The 22,573-nt window shown below is 48.2% G+C and overlaps 1 protein-coding gene across 1 annotated transcript in view; it reads right to left on the bottom strand.

The window, feature by feature from the left end:
- rabgap1 (RAB GTPase activating protein 1) overlaps positions 1-22,573 on the bottom strand; it is a 461,466-nt gene that overhangs the window by 379,859 nt on the left and 59,034 nt on the right. Inside the window, exon 6 of the mRNA XM_084325096.1 lies at positions 7,692-7,866. Coding sequence (XP_084181222.1) covers positions 7,692-7,866 — 175 coding nt within the window. The remainder of the gene's footprint in view (positions 1-7,691; positions 7,867-22,573) is intronic.

Raw genomic sequence — 22,573 nt, 5'->3', positions numbered from 1 at the left:
TTAATTAATTTATTTATTAAAGGATAAGGCGGCTGGTGTAATTTTATTTTCTCTTACTGTCAACATAACCTACGGAATGACCAAAACCTACAACTATTTATTTCTACTTACAAAGATGGTCCATCTAGCAAACATCAGCTCATATCCGGAAGTCATAGAACTCAATTGTTCAATTGTCCAACCTTTAAAACAAGTCTCAGAGCCGTACTGTTTGCTTTGGTCAGTATTGATTGATTGATCTTTATTTATCTGTCTGGAATGTCCATTTTCATCCATAGAAAAACAAACAAGGATGAGTTTGAGAAGGGTGGGAAGTAAGCAAAGCTTATCTAGGCCTGCCATTTAAAATAAAACTCTAAATAAAACTCTAAAATATTACCTAAAAGAGAGAAAGATTATAAGAAATAAAATAAGGTAAAAAAAAAACAAGGCAACCCTATTTAGTTTTTAAGAAATCAAAACATTCCCTGAGAGCAACTATCTATAGTTCCTCAGTTCTGTATTTGTCTATCAGTGCTTTTTTGTATCTATTTTTGAACTGTGCAACATTATTGCTCCGTTTCGTTTCCACTTGTAGTCCATTCCATAAAGCTACCCCACAAACTGAAATGTGCATGCTTGGGTGTTGCAGACAGTTGGATATTTTAAGTTCTGTATCGTTAGTGGCTTAGCTTGGCATCGCCTTCTGCACTATCTCGCGTACGTGCACGCGTACTGAATAAACCACAAATGTACCTCTAATACCAGTATTAGTCTGACCACACCCCTCATCAGCTTACCTTCATAAGCAGGTGTGTGGTCACCTGCTCTCCTCCTTCTCGCTTTCACCACAAGGAAGAGGTGCCTCGGTAGATCCCCACACTTGACACCATGATGGAAGAAATTGGATTAGGAACAGCTTGGGAAACAAGGATACGTTGACATCATATCTTTATTTTCTCTCTCACTATTTTCGAGAAAATACGGCGATATTGTCTTCGTACTGGAGTGTCTAGAAGATGATGATCATTCTACAAACCCTCCACCGGTTTTCGTATTGGGAGCACGCCGCTGCATGCTTCTCAACTGCAGTTCCTTGCTGTGTTTGTTGGGGTGAAACCTGTCAGGCCACAGCTGAACTGTCGGACATGCCGCTGTTGTGAGGAGCGGTGCGTTCCAGGTTGGGTGAGTAGTGTTTGCTGGCGGGCTCCACTTGTCTGTTAGTGCTATGGGGGCTACTTGACAAAGTTTATGGAAACCGGCCCCAGGCTAGGGTCCTTTGTTTAGCCGTCTAGGCGACAGAAGGCCTTGGTCTGGCGACCATTATAGTTTTAACTAGTGGGCCGCGACCATTGACACTGGTGATCCCTGTGTGTTCTGGACGAGTGGATTCTCTCTGTCACTGTGTTAAGACCCCATCTTTCATATCCAAATGAGAGTATTCCTTCACGAGGGGATATGTGCATGTAATGTGCGATAGCGGCAGATTCATGTTCAAAGTCAGCTATACAGGCCAGTTGGTGCTGTGCTGATTCCGCCGGACGTGTTAATGTCACCGTTGTGAAGCGGTGTTGACGTCTTGTTTTCTCTTTTCTCTTAAAAAGTGAGGAGGGTTCAGAACGGCGGCCTGTCTGGGTGAGTGTTATGTCATTGTTTACATGTTCATAGCTTACGGTTAGCCGGTCGGTGGCCTGGCGCGGGGTAGCTTGGCTTCTCGCGCGCCGCCGGGAGCTCGCTCCTGATCGCGTGCGTCGTAGATCGGCGTCTCGCGAGCGGAAGCAATAGCACCCGAACGGTTGGAGCAGCCGTTAGCTTGATGCTATTCTGTTGAACGTGCTTTGATTTTTAACATGTTTTACACTCTTGACCACGACGTCATCCTTGACAGGGGATGTTCGTCGACCCTGCCTGAGCCTAGACGGGGATTGCGTCAACAAAGAGGACTGTAGCGACTGGTGGAGCGGCGACGCTGCCCGGATCGAACAACACGGGACGGCTGTGTTCTACGGTGGCTTGTGACTGCACTTCGCTGATCTGCGTTCCGGGCAGGTACGGGGTTGGCCAGACCTCATAAACACGTCTTCTGGTTTTACCTTGCTAAATGTATTGTGAATAACGGTGTTTTTTCCCAAAACGTGTGTTGTTGCAATGCATTTGAGATACGTTGCGGGTTGTGTGTGAGCTGTTTTTGTCACTGGCAGTTAGCTTCTCCGTGCAGGTCGTGATGTATTGATCTGGTTGTTGTGTGAGAAACATCATGGTGTTTATGTGTACCGTGTACTCACTACTAAGGCAACTAACCTATGAAGCTATGCTTGGTGACGAGTGAGTAAAAGAATGTTCTTTCTCAGACTGTAATGACAATGAACAGTGAGTTCACACATTAACAGGTTTTCCTGTTTTAACTGGCCGTATTGAGGGTAAAATAGGAGGATTGTGTTTCCCCCCCCGGTTCCCTGGGGACTTTATCACCTCCTATCAGACATGTTGTGCATTAATTGTGTCTTTTGTGTGGTAGGGATACGATGTAACTCTCAGCTTGATTGCTGAGGTTGTGCTAAATCTGCTGGAGAAACTTATTTCCTAAAGGGAAATTGGTTTGGTTGCTGTCATGTGTGCTTAGCAAGGCCTGTGGTCGATACTAATCAAGAATGATGTATTCTCTCATTGTGAAAAAAACGGCGTTCCTCTGTTGAGTGTTTTTGCCATTTTTTGTAGGTGATGATGGGTTGTGTGTGTCATGTGACCTACAACTGGGTTGTACTGGCCACAGAAGCACATGTGTATGTTGGACCGGGGTTCTTAGAGCCCTCTCTATTCTGTGTTTTTCCTTAGTAAAAATCAGATAGCAGGTTAGCTCGTGCGCTGTGTGGAGCTGTGAAACGCTTCATAGAGCTGACTATGACTGTGTCATATTCTCTTTTTGTCGTTACGTCGTATCATGGGTGTGGGGTCGTAAAGGGGTGAACTGGTAACCTTTCCTCTCCCCATTGTTCTGTCGGTCAGGGGTACACCCCCTGTCCTTCAAGGTTCCCGTCACGTGGCGGTTCGGCACGTTACGGGGGGGGGGGGGGGGGGGGGGGGGGGAGGGAGTTCCTGGTCCCACGGCCTGGTATATTGGGCGTGTGCACCGCAGGAATTCCCCCGCCATAGAGTACGTCACCGTGCGCGTCTCTGTTGGTAGGACTTCCGTGTGCTGTTCAGGTCCATGTGATGGATCTGTTTTCAGGGGGGGTGGTCAGGGCTCCTCCTCACCAAGCGCCTACTCAGGCCTTCTGTGAGTTCGGACTCCTTCTTCCATGTGAGGAAGCCTCCATCAGAGTACAGAGCCTTCCTCCTCAGATTGTCAAAGTGAGTGGACCCTCTAGAAGGGTCCTTTTCTATTGTATGTATATTCGATTCAATTCGTTTATTGAGTGTGTATGGGTTCGGTGCCTCTTCCCCGGAGGCCCTAAAACCAGTTTTTTACATGGCTCAAGGTGCAATATATTCTTTTCAATCTGTACAGCTCGCGTGGGAAGTCTCTCTGGGGATCCCCGTCTCTTTCCTATGGGAGGGTGGTGGGATGTAAAAATGTGAACATTTTTTACCCCGGCTGTGTAGACTGGGATACATACTGTTGATGCTTCCTTCTTTCTATTCCAGAAGTGTTGGAGTTAGGGAGTGTCACACCCCTCTTGTCGTTCCCCTGGGCGCCTTGGGGATTCAATGACAGGTCTAAATAGCCTGTTCATTGATGGGGGTGTGTCCCGACGCACGTATAGTGCTAGCTCGCTGTAAACAGGCGATTGACTGGCACGCCTTAGTTGCTTGTGGTTGAAACAGCGTTTTTATAAAGCAACTGAGATGGGGGTTTTTCCTCTTCCGGCGACCACATCCCATGACCTGGGTGGGTTGTCGACGGATTCTCGTTCATGTCTGGGGGATGATGACGGGATGGATCTGAACATATGTAGTGGGGTCTCACGCCCTTGGGGTGGGCCACCAGGCGCGGTTCGTCCCGACGTCTGGGTGGCGCCTTCTTTTCATGTTAAGATCAACACGCATATCTGCCCTTCTCCTGGAGTAGGCATGTCGGCGTGGTTAGGGCACGGGACTGGTTCTGGTCACGCTGGTCCAGATCAGTTGAACCCGTTGTCCGCCGGGGATGCAGATCTGCTGTTCTGGTACCCTGAGGGACTTGGGCTTTTTTCAGGGGGAAAAATGCCAGGTCGGTCTGGGTGTCACAGGGTTAAGCGCTATGGAGACCCTGGTTGGGTATGTTTTTACTCAGCACTGTCGTCATGGCTTACAGCCATGCCATTCTGTACGCGCTCGATCTCGTCGGATCTCGGCCGCTACACAGGTTGGTCCTGGTTAGTACTTGGTTGGGAGACCGCCGGGGAATACCAGGTACGGTGTGCTTAGGGGCTGGTTCTCCATTATTTTTCGCTCCTCTCTCACGCATGGCGAAGAGGGGCCTGTGGGGGTGGTTTTTTGACCTCCTCTGGTGACCCTGTGCTTCCCGTACCGCCAGGCCCGGTCCGAAGTGATGTTTGCGACCCGTAGGCCTGGGTTAACCCTTTTTGGAAACTGAAACACTTGTACTGCGGTATAGCCGGTGTATACCCGCAGGTGTGTTTTGGAGTTTTTTCTTGAGGGGTTATAGGAACAACCACCGCATTGGGTAACACCGAGGTGGTTGATTCCCTGGTGTGTTGGAGCAGTGTCAACTCCCGGGTTCACCGTTTGAGGGTGCCCCTGCACGTTCATGACGTCTGCCAATCGTGTCAGCCTTCTCTGCCTCGACCCCTCTGGGTGGGGGTTGTTAAATGGAGGCTTGGTCATGCAACACCGCCAGCTTACGCTCCTTCCGCCGGGGCGGCTGTGTTCAGCTGTCCCCTCTGGCGCCTGTCTCGTCCGCAGTCTCCAGGCTAGGGTTAACAGCCTGTTGCCTGGTTTTTCCCCGGTGCGCTGCCTGCTTCCGTTGGTTAACCTTTTTTGTGTGCTTACGGCCATGCTGACTGCCTATTCTGCAGGGTCAGTGTGCCAGGCGGTGTACTATTGGGGTGACGGGGCCCGCTCGGCTTACGGCCATACCGACCTGAACACGCCCGGTCTCGTCCGATCTCGGAAGCTGGGCAGGTTCTGGCCTGGTTGGTTCCGCCTGGGAATGCCAGGTGCAGTAACTGAGGGGCCTTTGTCCGAATACGCTGGCGATGTGGGGGGCGGGGCACTACGTGCCCACCTGGTGGGGTCTTGATGCTGGCATCATGGACTTCTCCGGGCCCCCATTCCAGGGAGTCCAGTCCTTTTGGTGGGTCTGGGTCTTCCTTCGTGCTCCGCTGCTACGGCCTTGCCACGGGGTTGGGTTTGCCCTTGACCCCGTGATTCTGGGGGCAGTAACGAGGTTGTTCCTCCGTTCGTTCCCGGGTGGCATGCGGGTTGTGCGTGTGTGTAGTCGTGGGGTCAAGCCACGGTCTGCTCACCCTGTGCGTTGAGTTGCTTGAGTGCCTCTTCGCACGGTCGGGTCCGTCGCCCTCCCGTGACGTCCCTAATAGGGGGGCTACCCTCCATTAGGGGGGGTCGGGGGGGCTCGGCCCTCCCTGTTCTGATGGTTTTGGGGGGCTGTCAGCGGGGTGTATTTGTCAGCCAAGTGGCTCCGCTTGGCCTCCCTTGTGCAGAAGGCGATGCCAAGCTAAGCCACTAACGATACAGAACGTTAGGTTATGACTATAACCAAGTTCTGTTAGTTAGGGGCGATGCTTGGCATCGGACGCCGCTGCAGCCCTTGTCCTCACCTTGTGGTGAAAGCTTGGGAAGGAGGAGAGCAGGTGACCACACACCTGCTTATGAAGGTAAGCTGATGAGGGGTGTGGTCAGACTAATACTGGTATTAGAGGTACATTTGTGGTTTATTCAGTACGCGTGCACGTACGCGAGATAGTGCAGAAGGCGATGCCAAGCATCGCCCCTAACTAACAGAACTTGGTTATAGTCATAACCTAACGTTAAGTTTCCCCCTTAAATCACAACTTCCCTCTCTTTCCATGAAACATGTTGTATTGCCTGGTCATGAAACATGTTGTATTGCCTGGTCATGAAACATGTTGTATTGCCTGGTCATGAAAGATGTTGTATTGCCTGGTCATGAAATATGTTGTATTGCCTGGTCATGAAACATGTTGTATTGCCTGGTCATGAAAGATGTTGTATTGCCTGGTCATGAAAGATGTTGTATTGCCTGGTCATGAAAGATGTTGTATTGCCTGGTCATGAAAGATGTTGTATTGCCTGGTCATGAAACATGTTGTATTGCCTGGTCATGAAACATGTTGTATTGCCTGGTCATGAAAGATGTTGTATTGCCTGGTCATGAAACATGTTGTATTGCCTGGTCATGAAAGACGTTGTATTGCCTGGTCATGAAACATGTTGTATTGCCTGGTCATGAAACATGTTGTATTGCCTGGTCATGAAAGATGTTGTATTGCCTGGTCATGAAAGATGTTGTATTGCCTGGTCATGAAAGATGTTGTATTGCCTGGTCATGAATTGTGTCTGGCTTTAAACATAATTTGAGCAGTTAAAGATTCCACAAAATCCATACATTCTGAAGTCTGTGACATTAAAAACAATGTATTAGTATGCTCATTGCTCACAATATGATTTATGATTTATATTTTTGCAGTTTGCATATCTTTTGTAAGGTGCTTTTATAGGTATTCCCCCAAATCTCAACACAATAGGTTTATAATTAAGGATGTGTTTAGTTTTACCCAATAATGTCAATGCTTCTGGCAATCTTGGAGCCTTAATGTGAGGTTTCCAGCAGAGATTGTGGTCTATCAATACACCCAGAACTTTTTTTTTTTTTTTTTATCCACTTTTTCTCCCATTTTTCTATATTTTCTCCCATCCCAATTTCGTATCATCCAATTCAACCCTCCCCTGTCACGAACGCTGTTTCTTGCCTCCCACAAGCCGGCTGCAATGTGGACTAAGTCATACATAGCACAAGTCCCCTCCGGTACTTGAGGTAACAGCAGTCGCATCTTTTCACCTGCGCAGCTCGATCTCTCAGTGTCGAGGAGTAACGCGTGGGAGGCTCACGCTGCCCCCGACACTTCCTGATTCTACTGCGCAGGCGCACCAACCGACTTGTAGGAGTCGCTTGTTCACAACGTTCGATCCCCACCCTTCAGTTTTCCCTCCCCGTAATACGGCCAATGTGTATTACTGCGGACGACCAGCTAAACTGAAAACAATGTGGAGAGCTGGATTCGAACACGCGAATCCTAGCGTCTCCACACTGGTGGCGAGTGCCTTGCCCACTACACCACCTAGCCGCCCTCCAGAACTTGTTTTTTCATATACTCTTTCAATGTCCACAGTAGCAATATACCGATATATGCCGATACCGATATATGCAGGCATACTTTTGACAATAAATAAAATCAGAATTTGTTCTTACTTGCTTGCCTGGGTAAATAAAGGTTATAGAAATGTTAAAAAAAAAAATTGTTCATTGCAATGAACACAGGCATTGTACTTTTTCCTGGAACTATACTACAACTGTGTGGTGACATTGATTGCTTCGAATCTGCCTGAGCCAGTTAGATGCCAACTTAATTTCGTTATACTGTACTTGTGCTGTGCAATGACAATAAAATATAATCTAATCGAAAGTAGTCCCTGGTTATCCTCTAACCAACCGACCAATCAGCGCTTACCGCTTCTTGGATCTGACAGCGGAAGACGTGGATCCTGAAGAGCTCTGCGTTGTAGTGGCTCTCTGTGAAGGCGAAGCAGTCGCTCTCTGCTGTGCCGTCGTGGCCTCGCACGCAGAACAGGATCTTATAGATGGGATAGTTGGCGATCTCTGTGGTCGTCTGGGGGTCCAGCAGCCTGCAGGAGGTCAGGACAGGTCAAGATAAAGAGGTAGACCTGGGAGGTACACTGGATATTAAGGTATCCATGCAAATGCTTTTATACCGTTTAGATACTGTAATTTGTATAAAACTAATTCAATAGTATTAAAAAGATGAAGATGTAAAAAAATACATCAAATCGTACTGAAATACTATCATATACTGTTGTTCTGTCAAAACAAAGACAAATAATGTCATATGATATGTTTGCCATATTGCCCAGCCCTGATAAGAGGCTTAACATCTGCAAAACACAGTTCTAGATGATTTGTGGTTTTTTTTTTGTGCATGTGGCATCAAGGTGCCAGCTATAATTAACAGTCGACATCGTGTTGGGTTTGTTGCTATGCTAATATTAACAAGAAAAGCTGGAAGCAACATGAATACAAAGGTCATCATTTATTAAATGTTAACAGGAGCAAGTCAGAACTAATGTGCAAAACCAATGCTATCAGAGGAAGGGCTTTGGGCTTGAAAAGAGTTGCCCTTCAGATTCAGATTCAGATTCAGATTCCTTTATTGAGCCATTTGTGTAAAACACATTGGTAATTGTTGCAGCAATACAGTGTATGCATTTTTTCTTTTTTCACAGTAAACAAACACCAACACAGACAAGAAACGAAAACAGTGCAGTGGGGGATTAATCAATAAATAAAATACATATATATATATATATAAAGTGAAGTGTGCAGAGATCCAGTACGGACTAGTGCAGTGCAGTCAATGTCATTTAGCCAGTGTCACTTGGGGGCAGAGGGGGGGGGGGGGCCTGAGGCATTGATCAGCCTGGCGGCTGAGGGGAAGAAGCTCAGTCTGTGTCGAGCTTTCACAGCCTTTGGGATCCTCAGCCTTCTCCCAGAGGGGAGCAGGGTGAAGAGGCTGTGACCGGGGTGGGATGGGTCGGCCATGATCTTTCTCGCCCTCTTCAGCGCCCTGGAGTCGTGCAGGGACCTGAGGGAGGGCAGGGGACAGCCGATCACCCTCTCCGCGGAGCGAATCACCCGCTGCAGCTTGGCAAGATCTTTTGCCGCTGCAGCAGGGAACCAGGAGATGATGGAGTGGGTGAGGATGGACTCAATGATGGCCGTGTAGAATTGGGCCATCATGGTCCTCGGCAGTTTATATTTCTTCAACTGCCGGAGGAAGAACATCCTCCCCTGGGCCTTCTTGAGCAGGCCCGTGATGTTGAGCTCCCACTTCAAATCCCGGGAGATGGTCATGCCGAGGAATCCACGGAGGTCACCTGAGTGCCTCCCAGTATGATGGGAGGGGGCAGGGCTGCTTTCTTCCTGAAATCCACTACCATCTCCACTGTCTTTTGAGCATTGAGCTCCAGGTTGTTGCAGCTGCACCAGCTCTGCAGCCTCTCGATCTCCCTCCTGTAGGCCGACTCGTCCCCCCTGGAGATGAGACCCACCAGGGTGGTGTCGTCAGCAAATTTCAGGAGTTTGACCGAGGGGTGCAGAGAGGCACAGCTGTTGGTGTACAGGGAGAACAGTAGTGGGGATAGAACGCAGCCTGTTTGTGTCTTTGCTGCATGGAGTAAAGCTCTGTATTAGGTACATTTTCTGCTTTTGATGCGCATTGCATATGCCTGTTAGTATTTATCTTAAAACTTCACCTTTGCTTTCTATCTACTTACAAGCAGAGCAGAATAATAATGGCTTATGAAAAGGCCCTCAATTGACCAGCCATTTTGCTCTTAGTTGAAATATACATTAACGACAATAAACAGTATGCCATGAAAATCTTTTTTTATATGCAGATGATTCTGCCATCTTAGCCTCACACAAGAGCGAGTCTAAGCTGCAGGACATTCTTAGAGATGAGTTCAATAGGATCAGCGACTGGCTCATTGACAACAAACTATCTCTTCACACAGCAGAATATATAGTGTTTGGATCTCAACCTAGGTTAAATCGGCTTAAATCGGATAGCATAGACCTTGGCAGCCAGCACTTTTTTGCCAAATCTTCAGTCAGATACCTCGGCTGCCTCCTAGACAGCAGTCTAGGGGGAGAGAGTATGGCTCTCAGCATTATGGGCAAGGTGATAGGGAGAACCAGATTTTTTGCGAGAAAATAAACACTATTGGACACCGTGTGTGTCTTAGGCTGCTGGCTAATTCATTGGTTTCCTGTTGTTTTGATTACGCAATGGATGGCTCCCCCTAGAGGCCAGGTCGATTCAGTTCCAGCTCAGAGTGGTCCATAATGTGTACCACGGTAGGGCTCCAGGGTACTTGGCAGACCACTTTAAGAGGAGTGGAGAAGGTCAGACCTGTGCCTGCCCAGGTATAAAACTAACCTGGGCAAGTGCGCCAATGAGTTCAGTGGAGCGACAAATTGGAATAGGCTGCCGTCACAGATAAAGAACGTAGCTAGCCAACCTCTTTTTAAAAGGAGGGTCAAAACATGGCTCACAGACAATATTAGCTCTTAGCCATGGGAGGTAGGTGACCAATGGTGGTACCCAGGTGTAGGTCATTGGCACATAGACATAGTGAATGTGGGTGATTATTTAGTGATTACATGTTATATGTTTGTCTATTTGTTTTTAAACATCCTTGGGACCATGATGGAATTAAGTGATCACACTTTTCATGTCATCCTTTGGATTATTTTGTATTGCAATTTTCCATAAATCAAATCAAATCAAATCAAATACAAAGTGACTTAAGTTCTGTACAACCGGTCAGCAGGGAAGGGTCCAACTAATCACCACAAAGTAGCAGAAAATACCCCAAAGTACCCCAAAGTATACCCCAAAGTACCCCAAAGTATACCCCAAAATACACCAAAGTATACCCCAAAATACAAAAAATAAAAATAAAAAAAACAACCCCCGGTGGGCGGTCGGTAGTGGTTAACATACCGTTGTATTCGTTCGGTACACTACACAACGGTTCGGTTCGGTACGGATACGTGTACCTTTACACCCCTAGTCGATTGTCATTGAGTTTCTTCCGGTCAATATGCAAAAAACATAATTTTTACATCCATACATTTCCGTTTTATACCGTCATGAATATGAGTGTAGTTTCAGGGCGATCTGGTGTAATTTCCTAAATGCTTCGTAATGGCCGGCAACATGTATTCTAGTAAAAGCGTTATCGTTTCTTCCCTGGACTAGCTACTGTTCGCAAATCAAATTTAGATTATCGGTATTATGTTTGATCGCTACCAACAGAACACTCTACACACACACACACTCTCCCGATCGCATGAGGGAATTTTTGGATCAACGCAATATTGATACCATTTAGCCCTTACCTTGACCAGGATCTGTCCCGAAAAGAATATTCCAATTATCTGATCGCCATTTTAAGTACTGATCGCGATCGTGTTTCCAACGTAATCCAGCAATGAACATGAACCCGGGGGGCCCGACCCTCGTTGATGCATGCGTTATAAGCGCTTGCCCTGCCCTGCCCGCCCACTGGCCGCAGATCGGCCCAGACACCAAGCCACATCGTTTCAAATGGAGTGCTATAGCGGCCGCAAGGTGGCTGTATTGGACTTTTGCGATCTCAGACCCATCCCCAGTGATAACGCACAGCTGCCTGCATGTTTATGAATGGAAATACCGAATAAAAGAAATAACGATCATAATAACGAGTATACTCGACTCGTTGTTGGCGTCCAACGATTGGCGGGCTATAACGAGTATACTCGTCGTTGGGAATTAAAGAGTTAATATATTATAATCTCCAAATGTAATAACATCTGTATTGAACACTGAACAAACAGTATAAAAGAAATGTTGATCAAATCTTTATTTTCAATTTTCAACAATAACAACACAACATCAACAACAATAATAACAGAACAGTATAACATTTTTGAACAAATTCCAGTAATGACGGAAGAAAAGAGACAACAATACATGACAACATAACAGGACATTCTAACTGTGTCATTACATTACATTCTGTAAAAAAATAAAAACATATAAAAATGTTTTTTTAAACAAAATCAAATCTCTTTTGAGCATGCATGAACATACCTTCACTATTCAGTGAAGAAGACTTTCCAAGGCTTCCAACCAGAAAACGTGCAAACACTGAAGACAACCATGACACAACTAAGACAACAATTAAAGTCAATGACAAAAGGAAGTGTGACCCTGACCTCCAAGACAACATGGTTAATGTAACTGAGGGGTACAATTCCCTGACTGTATTACTAGATATGATACTTACTACCACTACCTTTGTACTTAATATTCGGCCACCCAGTACACGGCATAAATATATTATGATGAACACTGTCACGTAGATGAAACGGATCCAACACAAATGTACGAATTAGAAATAGGTCTTTATTTCTACACAGCGATGGTGTGTAGAGCAAGCACTTAATCAAATCAATCACATTTATGAATGGAATTAGTATGCACTTTTATGGCAAGAGTATTCGTCGGTATATCAATAGAGAATGTCCAATCTCTGAAGGCGCAGGTGGTACATATACGACCTGGAATAGTTTAAGGAATAACAGCAATGATACTTTAATGATTATATACTGGATACACTAGAGGGGGTTAATCCGGTCGCTTGTAAGCCGACAGGAGTAGGAAGGGGGGGGGGGGGTAGAATCCGGCTGCCTCATCCGGCCAAGGGTATCCCAGGTGAACCCACTGTAGTGCCGTTCAATGCGCCGGCGATCCTTGGACCACAGATGAAAGCAGGTGGACTCTTTGTGGGCCGGCGTCATCCGGTCCACGGAGGAGAGACGTGAAGCGACCTCGTCTTGCAGAGCGTCTCCTCACCTTGCGTCCTCTCCAGGGGGGGGGGTTCCAACACACGGCAGTGTCGGGGGTCTTTATCCATGGAATAATCAATGTATACAAAGCATAATCCGTGCCTGGGAAGGCGGGCTGTCGTCGGTAGAATAATCCGGTATACAGGTCCACTCGCTCGTCGGCTCTGGGGCTCCTCGGGTGCAGCTTCACGTGGGGTCAACCACCCTGGGTAAGCAGCCAGTTCTCTGCCCGAAACGATGGGGTACTGACTACGGTAGTATTCTCACCGCACGAAGCACTATATATTAACAGACTATTATTAGCTTAATAGACTACGTCCAACTCGACGATATAGTGCCAAATATGACTATTCAAATATTAATATACACGATGTCTCAATACCGATGGTAGGCGAACTTGGCCTTACTCCCACACGTGGCGTCGCGGGGAGGCTTTACGTCTGTGACTCTATTGGAGGGTAAGAAACTGGACTGAAAAGAAAGTCCTACTTTAGTAGCGCAGTATATATACGCACTATGAACAAATAGTCCCATTAGTGGTGCGGTAGCCAGATTCCTACGCGGAACTAGGACTTGTTCGTACATGTGGAGCGGTACGTTTGAACTGGGTCTGAGGGGTATGGCAGCCTGGCACCAAGGTCTCGACCAATAGTAGAATGGAGACTATTATGGGATGTTCAGTAGGCTAGAATGGATATTCAATGCATATTGTACAAGGAATATACAAGGGATATCAGGGAATATTAGAGAATATACAAATACAATTAAATATATATATATAAATAAATATATATATTCGGTTTAATCTGGCCCTTCACAACAGCCACCCCCTGATTGGTCCCAGACCTAATCAGTTAAACAGAGACAGATTAATCGCGTTGTCTATTTACACATAAGGGTTTGCTGTAGGGGTCAGTCAACTTCACAAAGTCATAGGGTTGTAGGGTCATGGTCATCATCGATTGTGTCTGGGAGTCGAGGCAGTTCTATGAGCCTCGCCACGGGACGGGTGTAAGTGCGACCCTGGACGAGCACTTCAGCTGCTCGGACCTTGCCGTCGGCACCGGTGATCACTTTGCTTACGCGGCCGGCCGGCCACATAGCTCTGGGCAGTGATTGATCAATAATCATGACGACTGTTCCTTCTGTCAAATTGTCTCTCTCTTTTACCCACTTCTGGCGGGTCTGTAGAGACGGTAGGTAGTGCAGTAGGAAACTGCTCCAAAACTTGTCGGCTAATACTTGGCTGTACCTCCACATTCGTCGGCCGTTCGCTTCTTCAGGCCGGTACATTGTCTGGGGTAATGCAGGATCTAGCCGCCCCATCAGGAGTGTGTTGGGGTCTGCGGAGATAACAGTGCTCAATCCACAGAACACAGACTTCTTATTTTCCACCTCCTCTGGACTTGCTTCCCTCGGGATAGGCATGGGCCACTGTCCTTCCGGGAGTCTTAGGAATGCTGGGCCGTCACTGTAGACATTGCGACGGGTGAGGTCATCCAGGGGCATCCCCCGGGTGATGACGTCAGCTGGGTTCTGTTTTGTATCAACGTAGCGCCACTCTGTTTCTCCGGTTAACTCTTCGGTTAAGTCTTGAATCTCGGCGACTCTGACTCCCACGAAGACTTTGTACTTGCATGAGTCCGATTTGATCCAGGCGAGTACTGTCGTGGAATCTGACCACAGGATTGTTCTAGACACCGGTATGGTGAGCTCACGTTGGATGAGCGTGGCTAGGTGCGCTCCGGCTAGGGCTGCGCAGAGCTCTAGGCGTGGGATAGATTGTTGCTTGCGTGGGGCTATTCTCGAGCGGGCGAGGACAAATGCTGTGTAGATCTCTCCCCCCCTTTCTTGGGCCCGCAAGTAGGCTACTTATCCGTATGCGACCTCTGAGGCGTCACTGAAGACGTGTAAGTCCATTTTACATGTCTCTGGCCTCACCGTGGGTGGGAAGTAGCTTCGGCGCATATTAACGCCTGGGAGTGAGTGGAGCTCCATCTCCCACTCTCTCCAGGTGGATGCAAGGTGTGCGGGAATGGGGTCGTCCCAGCCCTGGTCCTTGTCCCACAATGCTCGTACAATCATTTTTGCCCTGGTGGTGTACGGTAGAATACATCCTAGCGGGTCATATTGTCGGGCGAGTGTTGTGTACACACTCCGTCTGGTGGTCGGCGCCGCCGCCGGCCTTCCCTGCTCCGTAGTCAGGGGCTTGTGTCTGTAGTGAAGCGAATCTGTTTTGAATCGCCACACCAATCCCAGGGTCATCTCCTGGGCTTCTCCCGGGATTGTAGCCATCCAGGTCTCGCTGCTGGCTGCCTTGTCCTCGGAGGAGAGGCTGCGCAGTACTTGCGGATCGCTGCTGGCCCACTGCCTGAGATCAAAGCCGCCTTTGATCAATGAGGCGCGGAGTTTAATCAGGAGAGCCTCGGCTTCTTCTTGGGTTGAAAGGCTTTGCAGACAGTTGTCTACGTAGAAGCTGTTCTTTACGCTGTGTCGGACCTCTTCGTCCGCTGCTGGGTCCTCTGCTACATGTTTCTGTAGTGCAAATGTAGCACAGCAGGGGCTGCACGTCGTTCCGAAGGGGAGGACTTCCCATTGGTAGATGGCTGGGTGCTCATCTCCTGGCTTCTCTCTCCATAGGAACCGTAACAGGGGCTTGTCCGCCTCTACTAATCTCACCTGCAGGAACATTCCTTTAATGTCCCCGCTGATGGCCACCTTTTCCTGGCGGAAGCGGAGTAGAACGCCGAGTAGGGAGGGGCCGAGTGTGGGACCGGGCAGTAACTCTTTATTCAGATTTTGGGATCCGATCTGGTAGCTGCAGTTAAATACTATGCGGTCTTTACCGTTGTGATGGACCTTGTGGTGAGGCACGTACCACGATTCAGTGGTCTGGTCAGCCTCTTTAATGTCCATCTTTGTGACGTGTCCCGCTGTGATGAGCTTCTCAATCTCAGCGCGGTATACACTCTCTTGGGCGGGGTTCTTGGCTAAGCGCCGCTCCGTGTTCAGCAGGTACCGTTCTGTGGCGTCTGTCTTGGCGTGGAAAGTAGGCATTCCTTCTCGCCGCAGGAGTGGCGTGGCGTATCTCAACACGCCGTTGACCGGGACTCTCTTGGTCCCTGTCTCGAGGAGGTGAATGGCGTAAATGTCATCTTTAGAGCGAATGTCTTTCTTTCCGTTCTTAAAGGGCATTTGTTCCAAGGTCCATAGCCGCTCTACGTGTTGCAGGAGTGCGGTTTCTCCCTCTGTGACTCGGGAGTGGAGACATCTAGTGGCTGTACTTCGGTTGAGAGATTTGGCGAGCGGGCCTTGGAGAGTCCATCCCAAACGGGTCTCGACTGCTGCAGGACAGCCTCGGGGTCCGGTATGAACCCGGTCTATCGGGACAATGAGGTCTGCATGGTCGGAGCCTATCAACAGGGTCGGCATAGCATTGTCTATGAGCGGGATCGGTAACTTGCGCAGATGTACATATTTCTCCATCAGCTTGGCGACGGGGTATGTGTACCGCGACAGTCCTATTTCTTGGCTGGTGAAAGCGTCTGTAATCTGGTACCGCCGCTCAGGCTGGCCGCTTGCTGCGATAGAGAATGAGACATTCTCGCCCTTTATCGTCTTCAAATCTCGTCTTATTGTCCGAATTGTCATTTGGGTTTCGCTTCCCCGCAGCCCTAGCTGGGCCGCAGCGGAGGCGAGCAGCAGGGTCTTCTCTGACCCGTCATCGAGGACGGCGTAAGTGTCCAGGACTTTATTCTGGTAGCTGAGTGTCACACGCACTACTTTTAGGAGTACTCGGGCTCCACTGCTGCTGGCGGGATCGATGTACATGACGCTCGCTTTGCGGCTGGATGGTGCGGGTGAAGGGCGCCGTCTGTTACTGTCGTGAAGTATGTCCAGATGGGCTCCATCGCACTTGGTGCACCTTTTCTTTAAGCGGCATTCGGCTGCCATGTGTGAGCGCGCACAGCGAAAGCAGCGCTTGTTGGACTTTATCCATTGACTGGCTTCCTCCGCGTTCAGCTTGGGGAAGGAGTCACATTGCGCTAGCCAGTGTTCTTTCTCACAGTAGGGGCACACTATCTTCCACTTCTCCGTTCTGGAGGGGGTACTGTGGCTCCTGCTGCTCGGTACTGACTCCGATTGGTGCATCACGGTCACCGATCTTCTTCCATCATTTAGTCGTCTGGTTCCTTCTCTGGAGCCAGGGGTGCTCCGTCCGAATGTATCTAGCGGTAGGCTGCTGACTTCTCTCGCCAGGAAGTCTGCTAGATCGAGGAGGTTCGGTTCGGGGCCATTCGGGTCTCTGTGGTCCCTCTGCCGCCTAAAGCGCTCCTGACGAGCGGGCGGCAGCTTCTCCAGAATCCTTTCCACATTTGAGTTGGCGTAAAGTTCATGCCTCCCCTTCTCTCTTTGAGCTCCCAACATCCCTACCAGGGACTGCACTCTGATGGACAGGTCGTCCAGTGCTCGATTGTCTATTGCTGGGGGTAAGCGGTCGATGTGTCGGATCTCCTGGATCACGTAATCCCATATGCGCCCATACCTCTGGTCCAATGCTACCAGCGCTGCTGTGTATGGGGTGGTGGAAGTCGCGTAGGCGAGCGCTATATTATGTGCGCGGGGCACCTTTAAGTGCTTCAGTAGGATGGCGTATTTGTGGCGTTCATCCAATACATCCACCAACATGGTCTCCAGACACATGCGGAGTTCTGTATACTGGGCCCGGTTCTCTTGGGTGAAGTCGGGTACCATAGGCGTGCCAATGTATGACGCTGACTGTGGATACATCGGCGAGCGTTGGGGGAGAGGCCTCCTAGGCGAGTCTCCTCCCGCTCCTTGGTATGGGCTGGTACCGGCAGTGTACCATGGCCCGCTTGTCCAGGTGCTGTTCCTCGGTGCGGGTCGTGCGTCGTGCTCACCCGTGTATAGAGTCGGGGGTCTGTAGCGCAGCTCCGCGGGAGTATAGCCTGGGCTGTACCGGACCTCCTGGTCCGGTAGAGTACTGTGCTGTCTTCGGGCGTGGTTCTCCTCCTCTTCCTCTTCGTCTTCAGTTAGGTCATCCAGTGCTTGTAGTCTCTGGTTTAGCCTCTCCACAGGATATGCTGCTCCTTCCCGGTTGCTAGGTCTCGCTTGGACCGGTGGGGGGAGGTGGTCTGTGGGGGGTATAGACCTCGTCTGTTGGTCAAGTTCAGGGTTGTTTACTCGGCTAGGGGATGCCGCCCTGGAGGTGTGTCTAGACGAGTTCCTGGAGCCTCTGGCGGAGGGATAGGGTGTTGTCCGTCTGATCAGCTGTTCTATTAGTTGCGACTGCTGTCTGTCGCGCGCTGCGTCCCGTTGAGCACCGGCTCGTTCTCGGGCCACATTCTCTTCCATCTGAATGCGTCTTATTTCTAGACGTATCTGCTCGTGTTCGCTTCGCTGCTGGATCTGCAGTCGGTCGCGTTCAGCAGCGGCGTTCAGGCTGATGAGGAAGGCCTGCTGTAGGGTCCTCTCTGCCTCGCTGGGAGAAGGCGGTTGTATAGGGGAGCCTTCCCTCGGGGTACTCCTTGCGGAGCCTTGGAGCTCTATCTCCACGGTGCTCTCCCCGTCTTCTTCCGTGCCGAGTTCTCTCTCGGTAGCGTTGTATTCCTCCCGGGACTCATCGGGGACTACTTCTTCAGTACTGGCGGGGTGTGGAGTCATGTCTGGTTCCCACTGGTCCCCACCGTGAACTTGGTCAGTTACATTAGAGCCCGTAGGGGCCTCTATGGTCGGGGTAGTCTGGGCGTTGGGGTTAGACATACTTTTACTTTCTAGTTTTACCGCGTTTACTGTTAGTAGAAGACTAGGTTGTTGACTGACAGCGTAGGCCTCTAAGTACTGAGGGAGCCGTCGTTCGCGCTGCGGGCGTTGGTTAGGAGGATCGTTTCGTGGAGTGTTCATCATAGGCCATTTCAATATTAATAACACTATATTAATATTACACTAATTACCATCCGGCTCGAAGGACCAATTGTAACTGAGGGGTACAATTCCCTGACTGTATTACTAGATATGATACTTACTACCACTACCTTTGTACTTAATATTCGGCCACCCAGTACACGGCATAAATATATTATGATGAACACTGTCACGTAGATGAAACGGATCCAACACAAATGTACGAATTAGAAATAGGTCTTTATTTCTACACAGCGATGGTGTGTAGAGCAAGCACTTAATCAAATCAATCACATTTATGAATGGAATTAGTATGCACTTTTATGGCAAGAGTATTCGTCGGTATATCAATAGAGAATGTCCAATCTCTGAAGGCGCAGGTGGTACATATACGACCTGGAATAGTTTAAGGAATAACAGCAATGATACTTTAATGATTATATACTGGATACACTAGAGGGGGTTAATCCGGTCGCTTGTAAGCCGACAGGAGTAGGAAGGGGGGGGGGGGTAGAATCCGGCTGCCTCATCCGGCCAAGGGTATCCCAGGTGAACCCACTGTAGTGCCGTTCAATGCGCCGGCGATCCTTGGACCACAGATGAAAGCAGGTGGACTCTTTGTGGGCCGGCATCATCCGGTCCACGGAGGAGAGACGTGAAGCGACCTCGTCTTGCAGAGCGTCTCCTCACCTTGCGTCCTCTCCAGGGGGGGGGGGTTCCAACACACGGCAGTGTCGGGGGTCTTTATCCATGGAATAATCAATGTATACAAAGCATAATCCGTGCCTGGGAAGGCGGGCTGTCGTCGGTAGAATAATCCGGTATACAGGTCCACTCGCTCGTCGGCTCTGGGGCTCCTCGGGTGCAGCTTCACGTGGGGTCAACCACCCTGGGTAAGCAGCCAGTTCTCTGCCCGAAACGATGGGGTACTGACTACGGTAGTATTCTCACCGCACGAAGCACTATATATTAACAGACTATTATTAGCTTAATAGACTACGTCCAACTCGACGATATAGTGCCAAATATGACTATTCAAATATTAATATACACGATGTCTCAATACCGATGGTAGGCGAACTTGGCCTTACTCCCACACGTGGCGTCGCGGGGAGGCTTTACGTCTGTGACTCTATTGGAGGGTAAGAAACTGGACTGAAAAGAAAGTCCTACTTTAGTAGCGCAGTATATATACGCACTATGAACAAATAGTCCCATTAGTGGTGCGGTAGCCAGATTCCTACGCGGAACTAGGACTTGTTCGTACATGTGGAGCGGTACGTTTGAACTGGGTCTGAGGGGTATGGCAGCCTGGCACCAAGGTCTCGACCAATAGTAGAATGGAGACTATTATGGGATGTTCAGTAGGCTAGAATGGATATTCAATGCATATTGTACAAGGAATATACAAGGGATATCAGGGAATATTAGAGAATATACAAATACAATTAAATATATATATATAAATAAATATATATATTCGGTTTAATCTGGCCCTTCACAACAGTTAACTTAAACAATTTCAGACAAGATGATGACAACAACTATGATTCTCTATTCTCTGGAGACTTTCCCAGGCTTCCAAACAGAAATGATTGTTGAAAATAAAAAAATAAAAAGTTTATACCGTTTGTTCAGTGTTCAATACAGATGTTATTACATTTGGAGATTATAATATATTAAAATAAACATTTGTTTTGAAAATATGTGGTATTTTGGGAATGGGAAATGGACTCCACATATATAGCACTTTCCTACCTGCACAAAGAGCTTTATATTTGCCTGTCCTTCACGAATTCATACATGCACTCACAGAGCAATGGCAGCCAGATGCCATGCAAGGTGCTAGCCTGCTCATTGGGAGCAATTTGGGGTTCAGTGTCTTGCCCAAGGACACTTCGGCATGTGAACAGAAGGAGCTGGGATTCAAACCACTGACCAAACCATTAACCATATGATCATTAGTTGACCTGCTCTACTGTACCTCTGAGCCAGTATTTTGTGGTACATTGAGGTATTGGTATACTTTGGGGAACTTTGAGGTTCTTTGGGGTATTTCGTGATACTTTGTGATATTTTAGGGTATACTTTGAGGTATTTTGGTGTACTTTGGGGTATTTTGGGGTACTTTGGGGTATTTTGGGGTATACTTTGGGGTATTTTGGGGTACTTTGGGGTATTTTGGGGTATACTTTGGGGTATTTTGGGGTATTTTGGGGTACTTTGGGGTATACTCTGGGGTACTTTGGGGTATTTTGGGGTACTTTGGGGTATTTTAGGGTATTTTAGGGTATTTTGGGGTATACTTTGGGGAATTTTGGGGTACTTCAGGGTATTTTGGGGTACTTCAGGGTATTTTGGGGTATTTTGGGGTACTTTGGGGTATTTTCTGGTACTTTGTGGTGATTAGTAGGACCCGCAGGGAAGGTACAACTCATTCAGCTAAGTAACACTGTTTGTCAAACAGTGTTGAACTTGGGTGCTACAGTCTTGAGTACATAGTAGTAAAGACATATTAGCATAGTAGGTAGTAATATAGGCAAGGACGATTATTTAGTAGCAAAGGTTGGAAGCCACTTTTATCCAAAGGTGAAGGTTCTGACATCTGCCTGTTCACATTTAATATATGTTGACGACCTTTGTATTCAAGTTGCTATCAGTTTTTTTAGTCAGATCTGTTGTCAGATCCAAGAGGCCTGGATAAAGTTATTATACAGTTAATTTTCTCTGCCTGGGCGTCCTCAATAATATTGAGTCTGATGTCTTATTCCATCAACAGCGGTCGGTCAGGAGGTGAAGAATTCCTTGGTTGCTGTAGTCAGTTCTAGTGTGCAGTGTTGTTGTTATTGTAACCATCTAGTTAGTGTGTGTGTGTGTGTGTACTACAAAAGAAAATGGGACCCTAAGGGCCCGCGTCCACCTATCTCACAAAAACGCTGGTAGTGCGCCGGTAGTGCTGGCATGAAGCGCATCTTGTAGATGACAGAAAGAAATCTACAGCCATCTTTTTATCGTTTTTTCCTGCCGCGGTTTTGCACATATTATAGCATATTTTAATACACTTTATTGTATATTAATTATATATATAGTTATTGCCTGACACCACAGTTCACCCCTTTGCTTTTTATTAGCTTTTTAGTAGTGTATTCGTGTAGTTATTATTATTAGTGTATTTGTGCTTTGTCGCGAATCTCAATGGCCCGTCTCTTGTGGGAGACAGCCAAGACAGGCAGGCAACTCCGGTGTCAGGTTACAAACAGAGTGGTAGATATGAATGGCTGTGATTGGTTGTCTGAAAATGAGCTCAGCGCATCGCTCTGAAAGTTCAGAAAGTTTCAACTTTCGGCCGCACAAAAAAGCTGAAAAAAGAAGCCGACTGCAGCGCATTTCCTATAGGCGGCGCATGCGGCCGCATACGCTCTCTCCCCATTGGGATACATTGAAAAAAGACGTGTGCGGTCATAAATATGAGATAGGTGGACGCGGGCCGTAACAAGGACAAATATGGAATGAAAACCAAAATTGCTTAATTTCCCCCGTGCTACCTCTGTCTGTCTCAAGTTCAAGTTTCTTTATTAGTTGTCATACAAAAATACAGAATACTTCCGTTTTGTTCATAAGAGTGTGAGATCATAGGAGTTGGACGCTTGGTTCATACACATGACTTACTTGACTGAATCCTCTTTACCCCGTTGGGGGGCATAGGGCGTCCACCAGAGCTCTCCATCTCACTCTTCATACACATACAGCTCATTTATAGTAATATTCCACAATTTATTACATTTTAGATAGTAATAATGGCACAGAGCAAAAAATCACAGACATGCGCTTGTTGATGCATGCAGGACTAGCCTTGAGACAAACATATGCATATTCACCGCCGCAAACAGAGTGGCGGCCGACAGCGCGGCGCCATATGCTGAGGGAGGGGGGTGGGGTGTTGGGAGGGTTGGGGGAGGGGGGGATGAATGGGAGTGCACGAGACAAGTCTTGGCT

The sequence above is a fragment of the Notolepis coatsorum genome, assembly GCF_963971535.1.
Source record: "Notolepis coatsorum genome assembly, chromosome: 11".
NCBI lineage: Eukaryota > Metazoa > Chordata > Actinopteri > Aulopiformes > Paralepididae > Notolepis > Notolepis coatsorum.
The sequence above is the reverse complement of the archived record's forward strand: the minus strand, read 5'-3'. Positions and strand labels throughout refer to the sequence as shown.